We start from the raw sequence: 12,609 nt of genomic DNA, 5'->3' as shown, positions 1-12,609 counted from the left end.
GGGACCTCATAGAAACGTTTAAAATTCTGATGGGTTTAGACAGATTAGATGCAGGAAAAATGTTTCCAATGTTGGGGAAGTCCAGAACCAGGGGTCACAGTCTAAGGAGAAGGGGTAAACCATTTAAGATCGAGATGAGGAGGAACTTCTTCACCCAGAGAGTGGTGAACCCGTGGAATTCTCTACCACAGAAAGTTGTTGAGGCCAATTCACTAAATATATTCAAAAAAGAGTTAGATGTAGTCCTTACTACTAAGGGGATCAAGGGGTATGGTGAGAAAGCAGGAATGGGGTACTGAAGTTGCATGTTCAGCCATGAACTCATTGAATGGCGGTGCAGGCTAGAAAGGCCGATTGGCCTATTCCTGCACCTATTTTCTATGTTTCTACCTCCTTTTCCTTTCTGTCTATCCTTCCTCAATATTGAATACCCCTGGATGTTGAGTTCCCAGCCTTGGTCACCCTGGAGCCTCGTCTCCGTAATTCCAATTATATCATATCTGTTAACAGCCATCTGCGCAGTTAATTCAGCCACCTTATTACGAATGCTCCTCACATTGAGACACAGAGCCTTCAGGCTTGTTTTTTTTAAAAACACTCTTTGTCCTTTTAGAATTATGTTGTAATGTGGCCCTTTTTGATTTTTGCCATTGATTTCTCTGCCCTCCACTTTTCCTGATCTCCTTTCTACCTTTTGGTTCTGCCCCCATTTTACTCCCCTCTGTCTTCCTGCATAGATTGCCATCCCTCTAACATATTAGTTTAAACCCTCCCCAACAGCCTGAGCAAACACTCCCCCTAGGACATTAGTCCCGGTCCTGCCCAGGTGCAGACCGTCCGGTTTGCACTGGTCCCACCTCCCCCAGAACCAGTTCCAATGTCCCAGGAATTTGAATCACTCCCTCTTGCACCATTCCTCAAGCCACGTATTCATCTTAACTATCCTGTAATTCCTACTCTGACGAGCACGTGGCACCGGTAGCAATCCTGAGATTGCTACCTTCGAGGTCCTACTTTTAAAATTTAACTCCTAGCTCCCTAAATTCAGCTTGTAGGACCTCATCCCGTTTTTTACCTATATCGTTGGTACCTATATGCACCATGACAACTGGCTGTTCACCCTCCCCCTCCAGAATGCCCTGCAGCCGCTCCAAGACATCTTTGACCCTTGCACCAGGGAGGCAACATACCATCCTGGAGTCTCGATTGTGGCCGCAGAAACACCTATCTATTCCCCTACCACTATAGCTCTCCTACTCTTTTTCTTGCCCTCCTGTGCAGCATAGCCACCCATGGTGCCATGAACTTGGCTGCTGCTGCCTTCCCCTGATGAGCCCCCCAACAGTACCCAAAATGGTATATCTGTTTTGGAGGGGGATGACCGCAGGGGATCCCTGCACTACCTACCTTCCTTCCACTGCTCTTCCAGCTGGTCACCCATTTCCTATCTGCCTGTGTAACCTTTACCTGCGGTGTGACCAACTCACTCAACATGCTATTCATGACATCCTCAGCATCGCAGATGCTCCAGAGTGAATCCATGTGCAGCTCCAGTGCCGCAATGCGGTCTGTCAGGAGCTGCAGCTGGACATACTTCCTGCACACATCGTAGTCAGGGACACTGGAAGCGTCCACGATTTCCCATACAGCAAAGGAGGAGCATGGCAAAGGTAATCATGTTTGACAAATTTGCTGGAGTTCTTTGAGGATGTAACGAGCAGGGTGGATAAGGGAGAATCAGTGGATGTGGTGTATTTAGATTTCCAGAAGGTATTCGATAAGGTGCCACATAAAAAGTTACTGCACAAGATAAAAGCTCACGGGGTTGGGGGTAATTTTATTAGCATGGATAGAGGATTGGCAAACAGTGACTCGTGGTGTTCTGCAGGGATCGGTGCTGGGTCCTCAACTATTTACAATCTATATTAATGACTTGGATGAAGGGACAGAGTGTAATGTAGCCAAGTTTGCTGATGATACAAAGATGGGTGGGAAAGCAAATTGTGAGGAGGACACAAAAAATCTGCAAAGTGATATAGACAGGCTAAGTGAGTGGGCAAAAATTTGGCAGCTGGAGTATAAAGTAGAAAAATGTGAGGTTATCCACTTTGGCAGAAATAATAGAAAAGCAATTATAATTTAAACTGAGAAAAATTGCAAAGTGCTGCAGTACAGAGACCTGGGAGTTCTTATGCATAAAACACAAAAAGTTAGTATGCAGGTAGAGCAAGTAATCAGGAAGGCAAATGGAATGTTGGCCTTTATTTCAAGAGGGATAGAGTATAAAAGCAGAGAAGTCCTGCTACAACTTTACAGGGTATTGGTGAGGCCACACCTGGAGCACTCTGTACAGTTTTGGTCTCCGTATTTAAGGAAGGGTATACTTGCATTGAAGGCTATTCAGAGAAGGTTAACTAGGTCGATTCCAGAGATGAGGGGGCGGACTTATGATGATAGGTTGAGTAGGTTGGGCCTATACACATTGGAGTTCAGAAGAATGAGAGGTGATCTTATTGAAACTTATAAGATAGTGAGGGGCTTGACAAGGTGGATGCAGAGAGGATATTTACATTTATAGGGGAAACTAAAACTAGGGGACATAGTCTGAGAATAAGGGGCTGCCCATTTAAAACTGAGATGTGGAGAAATTTTTTCTCTGAGGGTTGTAAATCTGTGGAATTCTCTGAACCAGAGACCTATGGAGGCTGGGTCATTGAATATATTTAAGGCGGAGATAGACAGATTTTTGAGCAATAAGGGAGTAAAAGATTATGGGGGGCGGGCAGGGAAGTGGAGCTGAGCCCAAGATCAGATCAGCCATGATCATATTGAATGGTGGAGCAGACTCCAGGGGCCAAATGGCCTACTCCTGCTTATGTTTCTTTTGGAAGATCCCTCACCGCCCTGACATTGCCTTTTTGAGGGACTGTGGCCTGGTATGGCTGTGTTAGAGAAATAGGGGCCACGTGCCAGGGAGAGACCATAGAGAGAAAGGAGGAAAGGTAGAGAGGGACAGATGGGTAGAAAGTGGATGACTGTCAGAGAGAGCTGGCTGATCAGAAAAAGGAACAAAAAACAAAGGAAGAGACACACAGATAGAGAGGGAGAAGGGGGCAGAGGTGTCGAGGAGAGGTGACAGGAGAGATGGAAAACACAGAAACAGAAATAGCCAGATCTTATTCCTTGCACATTTTGGCACTCTATAAATTACAGACTGTTTCTATTGTGGCATCAATGAGGTTCAAAGTACTCGGTTACATCACGTCGAGCTCTCTTTATATAATGGGGGTGGAGATCTGCACTTCACCACAGAATCAGTCACAGACTATTTCATAACCAGGTATAGCTTTTGTTTTCCATTTCTGGCAGATAACCAATGAGGAACCATTTTTAGCAATTGATCCAACACAATGCTGATGTCGATGGCAGAATGGATAATTCGTGATGTCCAGCTGTATCCTCTGGTCACTGGGCAGACTGACCCCTGGGTTGTACCTGTAAACCTGCTGTGTCCTCTGGTCACTAGGCGGACTGACCCTGGGTTTGTACCTGTACACCAGCTGTGTCCTCTGGCTACTGGGCGGACTGACCCCTGGGTTGTACCTGTAAACCTGCTGTGTCCTCTGGTCACTGGGCGGACTGACCCTGGGTTTGTACCTGTAAACCTGCTGTGTCCTCTGGTCACTGGGTGGACTGACCCTGGGTTTGTACCTGTAAACCTGCTGTGTCCTCTGGCCACTGGGCGGACTGACCCCTGGGTTGTATCTGTACACCTGCAGTTTGGCTTTACCTATCCTGTTACTTACTGTCATCATAAGATAATAAATAGGAACAGGAGTAGGCCCTTTGACCCCTTGAGCCTTCAATGAGATCATGGCTGATCTTCTACCTCAACTTCATTTTCCTGCACTATCCCCATATCCCTCGATTCCCTTAATATCCAAAAATATATTGATGTCTGTCTTGAATATACATAACTTCTGAACATCCACAGCCCTCAGAGAGAATTCCAAAGATTCACCACCTTCTGAGCAAAGAAATTTCTCCTCATCTCAGTCCTAAATTGCTGACCCCTTGTTCTGAGACTAAGACACCTGGTTCTAGACTCCCTAGCCTGGGGAAACATCCTCCCTACAATTATCCTATCAAACCCTGTAAGAATTTTGCTGGTTTCAATGCAATCACCTCTCATTCTTCTAAACTGTAGAGAATGTAGGCCTAGTCTACTCAATCTCTAATAGGACAATCACCCCCATCCCCCAGAAACAGTCTGATGAACCTTCATTGCACCCCTTCTATGGTAAGTATATCCGTCTTTCGGTAAAGAGATCAAAACTGTACACAATACTCTAGGTGTGGTCTCACCAAGGCCCTATATAACTGCAGTAAGAAGCCTTTCCTCTTATACTTTAATCATCTTGTAATAAAGGCCAACATACAATTTGCTCTCTTAATTGATTGCTTGTTAATTGATGTTAAATTTGTGATTTTTGTACCCAGGTCCCTCTCCTTTTAAAAAATACTCTGCTTTTTTATTTTTCCTACCAAACTGGATATCTTCATATTTCTCCACTATATTCCATTTGTCATGTTCTTGCCCATTAACTTAGCCTGTCGATATCCCCTTGAAGCCTCTTTGTACCCTCCTCACAAATTGTATTCCCACCTAGCTTTGTATCATTAGCAAATGTAGATATACAGGTTGTACTCTCCAGTCTGGGTCTCTTTCGTCTGGAAACATCCTTGGTCCAGCATCAGTCCCGGCGTGGGTGGTGGTTCTGTCTCTCTCTCGGCTCCGTGGCTGAGCTCTCTCCCTGTCTCGCAGCTTCTCTCCCCTCCCCGCCATTTCTCTCCCCATGCATGCACAGAACATGTCTGGGTCGCTGTCAGCAGCTGACCTCCCGAGTACCGGAAAATGCTCTGATCCGGCACCGGTCAGGTCCCAAGGATGCCGGACCAGAGACGTCCAACTGTATAACATTTGGCCCCCTCATCCAAATCACTGATATATATTGTGAATAGCTGAGGCCCAAGCACCATCCTTGGAGTACCCGACCAGTTACAGCCTGCCAACCTGAAAATTAACCGTTTATTCCTACTCTGTTTTCTGTCCATTAACCAATCCTCAATCCATGCTAGTATATTAACCCCCAATCCCTTGAGCCCTAATTTTGTTCAATAACCTCGTGTGACACCTTATCGAATGCCTTCTGAAAATCTAAATACACCACATCCACTGATTCCTCCTTAAATATTCTGCTAGTTACAACCTCAAAAAAGTCTCAACAGATTTGTCAAACATAATTTCCCTTTCATAAAGCAGTGTTGACTCTGCCCAATCTTATTATTTTTCTCTGAGTGCCTGTTACCACATCCTTATAATAGAATTGAGCATTTTCCCGACTACTGAGGTCAGGCTAACTGCTCTGTAGTTCCCTGTTTTCTTTCTCCCTCCTTTCTTAAATAGTCCAGTTACATTTGCCACCTTCCAAACCACAGGAACCATTGTAGAATCTATGGAATTTTGGAAGGTGATAACCAATGCATCCACTATTTCTATAGCTAACTTTTTCAATACCCTCGGATGTGGGCCATCAGATCCAAATGATTTATTGGCTTTCAGTCTCATTATTTTCTCCAGTACCATTTTTCTTTACTAATACTAATTTCTTTCAGTTCTTCATTCTCACTGGACCCTGGGTTCTCCAGTAGTGCTGGCAAATTTTTTGTGCTTTCTTCCATTAAGACAGACACAAAGTATGCATTTAATTTCTCTGCCATTTCCTTGTTCCCCATTATAATTTCTCCTGTCTCAGCCTGTAGGGGACCCACATTTACTTTTGCTAATATTTTCCTTTTCACAGACCTATGGAAGCTTTTGCAGTCTGTTATTTTGTCTCTCGATAGTTTACTCTCATATTCTAGTTTCCGTTTCTTTATCAATTTCTTGGTCCTCCTTTGCTGAATTCTAAAATCTTCCCAGGCTTACTGCTCTTTTTGGCAACATTATAAGCATCTTCCTTTCATTTAATACTATATTTAACTTCTCTTGTTGGCCACGGTTGGATAACTATTCCTGTGGGGTTTTTGTACCTTAAATGAATGTATGTTTGTTGTAAATTATAACTTAATTCTTTAAATGCTAGCCATTCCTTTTCTACCATCATACCTTTTGACATAGTTTCCCAATCTACTTATCCAACTCTCCCCTCATACCTACACAGTTTCCTTTGTTTAACTAAATCACTTTCAAATTTAATGCAAAATGTTATCATGTTATGGCTACTCTTCCCCAAGGGCCACTTTCCTACATTATTAATTAACCCTTTCTTATTGCACACTACTAGATCAAAAATAGCCTGTTCTCTCATTGGTTCCTCAAAATACTGATCTAGAAAACCATCTTGTATACCTTCCATTAATTCGTCCTCCACACTATTACTGCAAATTTGGTTTGCCCAGTCTATATGCAGATTAAAGTCCCCCATAATTATTGTATTACCTTTGTTACATGCACCTCTAATTTCCTGATTTATACAGTGCCTTACATTACCACTATGGTTTGGGGGCCTATAAACAACTCCCACCAATGTTTTCTGCCCTTGCTGTTTCTAAGCCACACCCAAACTGATCCTATTTCTTGATTTTCCGAGCTAAGACAGTAATCTTTATCCCATCCTTTATTATTAGGGCTACCACTTCTCCTTTTCAATTTTGCTATCTCTTCTAAAAATTATGTATCCTGGAATATTTAGTTCTCAACCGTGGTCACTTTGCAACCACAGCTCCATAATGGTTATCAGATTAAACCTATTAATTTCTATCTGCGCTATTAATTCATCTATTTTCTTGTGAATACTTCATGCGCTCAGATATAGTGCCTTTAGCTTTGGCTTTTTTCTATTTTTCCTTAGTCAGTAATGCCCGATTACCTTTGTTACTCTCTCTATTCCTTCCTCACCCACTCTGCTTATTTTTACCCAAAACTCTGCTCTAGAGCCTTGACATGTCTCTTGTTGCTTTTTCTCTCTATCTAAACCGTGCTGTACTTTCCTGGATCTCTCCACCCAGCCTTCAATAGTTTAAAGCCCTGTTTACTGCCCTAGTTATTCGATTCGCCAGGACACTGGTTCCTGCCCAGCTCAAGTGGAGCCCATGGCAAGGGAACAGCTCCCTCTTTGCCCAGTGCTGGTGCCAGTGCCTGTAAAGAAAAACCCCTGCCTCCCACACCACTCTTTGAGCCATGCATTTACTGTTCTAATCTGCTTATCCCTGTAACAATTGGTGTGGGGCTCAGGTAACAATCCAGAGATTACCTTTGACGTTCAGCTTTTTCATTTGAACCCCAACACCTCCATCTCTTTCAGCAGAACCTCATTCCTAGTACTACCTAGGTCATTGGTTCCTACATGGTCCACAACAACTGGAACCTCCCCTTTCCATTCCATGTTCTGCCTCTGATCTGCCCCAGGGAGGGGGCAGTGTGTGATGTCCCTGTGGGATGCAGTATTTTCAGTGTGTGACCCCGAGCTGCTTCAGGATGGGGACAGTGTGTGATGTCCCTGTGGGGTGCAGTATTTTCAGTGTCTGACCCTGAGCTGCCCCAGGGAGGGGGCACTGAGTGATGTCCCTGTGGGGTGCAGTATTTTCAGTGCCTGACCCTGAGCTGCCCTTATTCCTCTTGCTCTAGGGGGCAGTCACGCTCCTCTTAGTTGGAGTTAATAGGAGGGACCGCATCATCTACTGGATACCGGCAGTATTTCAAGGCACATCACGTCCGGCTCCCTCCCAGAGAAATCCAAAATCAACCTGCAGATTCAATTCATTTTATTATCAATTGTTAACAACATTTAGCTCCATTTGATGCAGCTTTCAGTATTTGAAGAATCCCTTTAAAGAGTTAAGTATGCAAACACAAATTAGAATTATTTTTATCTGACCCTTTTCCCGTTGATTAATTGGTCAAATATCCAGAATATTAAACTCCAGTCCAGTTAGAGGGGGAAATCACTATCAGCAGAAAGAAACCCCAACTGTCAGAATGGACACGATTCAGTCTGGGGTAACAGCAGAATCCAAACCCTGCAGTCACTTGTGAACTCGCTGATGTCTTACCAGGTTGGATGACCGAGCGTATCCCTTCCCACACACGGAGCAGGTGAACGGCCTTTCCCCAGTGTGAACTCGCTGGTGTATCAGCAGCTGGGATGACTCAGTGAATCCCTTCCCACACTCAGAGCAGGTGAACGGCTTCTCCCTAGTGTGAACTCGCTGGTGTGTCAGCAGATGGGATGACCGAGCGAATCCCTCCCCACACACGGAGCAGGTGACCGGCCTTTTCCCAGAGTGAACTCGCTGGTGAGTTAGAAGGTTGGATGAACAAGTGAATTCCTCCCCACATTCAGAGCAGGTGAACAGCCTGTTCCCAGTGTGAACTCGCTGGTGAGTTAGAAGGTTGGAATAACAAGTGAATCCCTCCCCACACACGGTGCAAGTGTACGGCCTCTCCCCGGTGTGAATTCGCTGGTGTCCCATCAGGTGGCTTGACTGAGTGAATCGATCCCCACACACTGAGCAGATGAACAGCCTCTTCGCAGTGTGACTGCGCCGATGTTTTTCCAGCTCTGACGGATAATTAAATCTCTTCCCACAGTCCCCACATTCCCACGGTTTCTCCATGGTGCGGGTGTCCATGTGTCTCTGCAGGTTGGATGATCAGTTGAAGCCTCGTCCACACACAACACGTGTACAGTTTCTCCCCACTGTGAATGGTGTGATGTTTTTTCAGGCTGTGTAACTGGTTAAAGCTCTTTCAACAGGCAGTGCACTGGAACACTCTCACTCAGGTGTGTGTGTGTCTCGGTGCTTTTCCAGTCACAGTGATGTTTGAAATCTTTTCCCACAGACAGAACAGGCAAACATTTCTCCTTCCACAGTCAAAGGCCGATGACATTCAGGTCCGGAGGAATCGTGTTATTCTGTCAGATCTTGACGTGCTGTTTGGTTTGATTTTCCCATCTGCAAATCCTGCCCTTCTTATACCCTGCAAAAGGAGTTTACAAAAATCATTACTGCAAGTACCAGACACAAATTCAGAACAGACAATTCCAGATTCTATGGAACATTCTTTCCTCTCTCGTTCCTCCAAAGCTGTAAATTCCTGTCCCATACACTCTCTGTCCTCCCTGTCCTGAAATTCAAACACATCGCACGTCTGAAAACAACATGTCCTCCACTCCCAGTTTTCACCATCTACTTTGTCTAGGTTCAGTTCTACACTCACTGGTTCCCCTAACTTCCCCTGAAGGTACGGACTCTGGCTGGGTTTAGTTCTACACTCACTGGTTCCCCTCTCCTCCCCTGAAGGTGCTGACCCTGGGGACCCTGTCGCCCCACCCACACTTTGCTCCTCTGCAAAGATGGCCATACATGCACTCTACGCCTCGATGAATCGTGATGGTGACGCACAAACCTGCAGCTTTCCTTTTGTTAATAATAATTTTTATTTATATAGCAGCTTTAACATAGTACAACGTCCCAAGGCGCTTCACAACAGTGTCACAAGACCAGTTCGTCTAACATCTGTCGCAGGACATTTGGAAAAGCATAATTCAGTCAAGCAGAGTCAGCATGGTTTTGCTCCTGCTACGGCTCCAGTTTCCGGATACACTCTTATGTTTATAGATTCTGTCCCTTCCCGTCACGCTTTGGTTCTCGTTTCCCTCAATGCTAGCCTGCTCTATTGCCTTCACCTTGTCCTTTAAGCTTTTAGGTTTCTGCTCACCTGAACCCTGCCCCGCCGTGCCCTGCCCCCACCCCCTCCCCCCAACTGATTAGTTAAAGCTCTCTCTGCAGCCCCAGTTATTCGGTTCGCCAGGACCCTAGCCCCAGTACATTCCAAGTGGAGTCTGTCCCGAATATAATGTGGGAAAATGTGAGGTTGTCAACTTTGGCAGAAAAAATAAAAAAGCAAATTATTATTTAAATGGAGAAAAATTGCAAAGTGCTGCAGTGCAGAGGGACCTGGGGGTACTTGTGCATGAAACACAAAAAGTTAGTATGCAGGTACAGCAAGTAATCAGGAAGGCAAATGGAATGTTGGCCTTTATTGCAAGGGGGTTGAAGTATAAAAGCAGAGAAGTCCTGCTACAACTGTACAGGGTATTAGTGAGGTCACACCTAGAGTATTGCATACAGTTTTAACATCTGTATTTAAGGAAGGATATACTTGCATTGGAGGCAGTTCAGAGCAGGTTCACTAGGTTGATTGAGGGGGTTGATTATGAAGATAGGTTGAGTAGGTTGGGCCTATATTCATTGGAATTCAGAAGAATGAGAGGCGGTCTTATTGAAACATAAAAGATAATGAGGGGGCTCGACAAGGTAGATGCAATGAGGATATTTCCACTCATAGGGGGAAACTAGAACTAGGGGATGTAGTTTCAGAATAAGGGGTCACCCATTTAAAACTGAGATGAGAGGAATTTATTCTCTCAGGTGGTTGTAAATCTGTGGAATTCTCTGTCCCAGAGAGCTGTGGCGGCTGGGCCATTAAATATACTTAAGGTGAAAATAGACAGACTTTTGAGCATTAAGGGAATAAAGGATTATGGGGAGCGGACAGGGAAGTGGAGGTGAGGCCATGATCAGACCAGCCACGTTCTTACTAAATGGCAGAGCAGGCTCGAGGGGCCAAATGGCGTGCTCCTATTTCTTATGTTCTCATCACACAGTACCAGATCTAAGATAGCCTGCTCCCTGGTTGGTTCCGCAAAGTACTGTTCAAGGAAATTATCCCAGATACACACTATGAATTCTTCCTCAAGGCTACCTTGGCCAATTTGATTTGTTCAATCAATATGAAGATTAAAATTGCCCATGATTATTCCTGTTCCTTTTTTACAAGCCTCCATTATTTCTTAATTTATACTCCATCCAATAGTGTAGCTACTGTTAGGGGGCCTATAGACTACACCCACCAGTGAGTGTAGTATTTATTCTGTATCTGTTAGTCTCTGGTTAGCGAGTGTGGCTTTTCCTTTATACCTGTAAGTTTATGGTCTGGAAGAGAGGTTTTCACTCTGTACCTGTCAATTACTGGTAAGTGAGTGTGGGTTTCATTCTGTATCTTTCATTCTCTGATATACAAGTGTGAATTTTACTCTGTATATAACAGTTTTTTGGTGTGTGTGTGTGGATTTCACTCTACTTGTCAGTCTCTGGTATGTTAGTTTGCGATTCCTCTATTCCAGTCAGTTTCTGTTATGTGAATGCGAGCTGTATTCTGTACCCATCGGTTTCTGAAATGTGAGTGCATTTTACTCTGTTCATGTCTGTTTCTACTCTGTGATTGTGGGTTTTCCTCCGGCACTGTCAATTTTTGGTATTTGAGTGTTGATTTTCTTTGAGAGTGCGGTTTTACTCTTTATTTGTCAGTGTTTGATATGTGAGTGTGGGTTGTGATCTGTATCCGTCAGTTACTGGTGTGTGTGTGTGTGGCTTTCACTCTCTACCTTTCAGTCTCTGGTATGTGTGGATTGTATCTGTAAATTTCAATCTCTGGTAGGCGAGTGTGGGTTTTACTCTCGGTCAGTTTCAGGTAATGTGGGCTTTTGTCTGTATCTGTCTGTTTCTGGTATTTGAGTGGGGCTTCATTCAGCAACTTTCAGTTTCTCTGATGTGAATGTGGGTTTTAGCGCTGTACCTGTCAGTTTCAGGAATGGGAGTGTGGGGTTTTACACTGTACCTGTCAGTTTGTGTTACATGAGTAAGTGTTCAATCAGTGCAATAACTCCCAGTTTCTGGTAAGGGAGTGCATATTTAAGTCTGTATCTATCACTCTCGAGGATGTGTGTGTGAGTTTTATTCTTTATCTGTCAGTCTCTGAGATTTGAGTGTGGTTTTTCTCTATCTCAGTTTCTGGTATATGTATTTGGGTATTATCTGTATGTATCAATCTCGGTAACATGATTGTGTATTTTTGTCTATCTTTCACTCTCTGGGATGTGAGTGCAGGTTTTATTCTTGATCTGTCACTCACTTTTTTGTGTGTGGATTTTACTCTACAGTGGTCATTCTCTGGGATGAGAGTGTGATCTTCACTCTATCTATTAGTCTTTGGTGTGAGTTTGGGGTTTACTCTGTATCCATCAGTCTATGGTATCTGAGTGTGGGTATTATTCTGTGAATGTCAGTCTATGGTATGTGTATGTGGGTTTTCCTCCTGTCAGTTTCTGTTATGTGAATGTGTGTTTATTCAAGTGTGTGAATGTGGATTTCACTCTGTACCTGTCAGTCTCTTGTGTGTGAGTGTGGCACTTTTTAGTTGTACCTGTCTGTTTCTGTTATGAGTGGGGTTATATTCTATATGTCACAGTTTCTGTTATGACATTCTACCTGTCTGTCACTGGTATGTTAATGTGTGTATGTTTTCTGTACCCGTCAGTTGCTATTATATGAATGTTGATTTCATTCTGTGCCTTTAAGTGTCTGGTACAGCTGTGGTATTGTGGGTTTGACATTGAATCAGTCAGTCACTTTCAGGTGAGTGTTGATTTTGCTCTGTCACTCTCTGATATGTGTTTTATTCTGTATCTGTCCGTCCCTGAG

The 12,609-nt window shown here is 44.1% G+C and overlaps 1 protein-coding gene across 9 annotated transcripts in view; it reads right to left on the bottom strand.

The window, feature by feature from the left end:
- LOC139273639 (zinc finger protein 239-like) overlaps positions 1-12,609 on the bottom strand; it is a 332,544-nt gene that overhangs the window by 217,052 nt on the left and 102,883 nt on the right. For 8 of the 9 annotated variants that reach the window (XM_070890643.1, XM_070890639.1, XM_070890641.1 and 5 more), the window contains one exon: positions 8,116-9,043. In XM_070890643.1, coding sequence (XP_070746744.1) covers positions 8,116-8,694 — 579 coding nt within the window. In that variant the 5' untranslated portion in view covers positions 8,695-9,043. Of the gene's footprint in view, positions 1-7,812; positions 9,044-12,609 lie in introns of those variants that run through there. The other variant, XM_070890645.1, reaches the window with a different exon arrangement.

This window comes from Pristiophorus japonicus, chromosome 9, assembly GCF_044704955.1.
Source record: "Pristiophorus japonicus isolate sPriJap1 chromosome 9, sPriJap1.hap1, whole genome shotgun sequence".
NCBI lineage: Eukaryota > Metazoa > Chordata > Chondrichthyes > Pristiophoridae > Pristiophorus > Pristiophorus japonicus.
The sequence above is the reverse complement of the archived record's forward strand: the minus strand, read 5'-3'. Positions and strand labels throughout refer to the sequence as shown.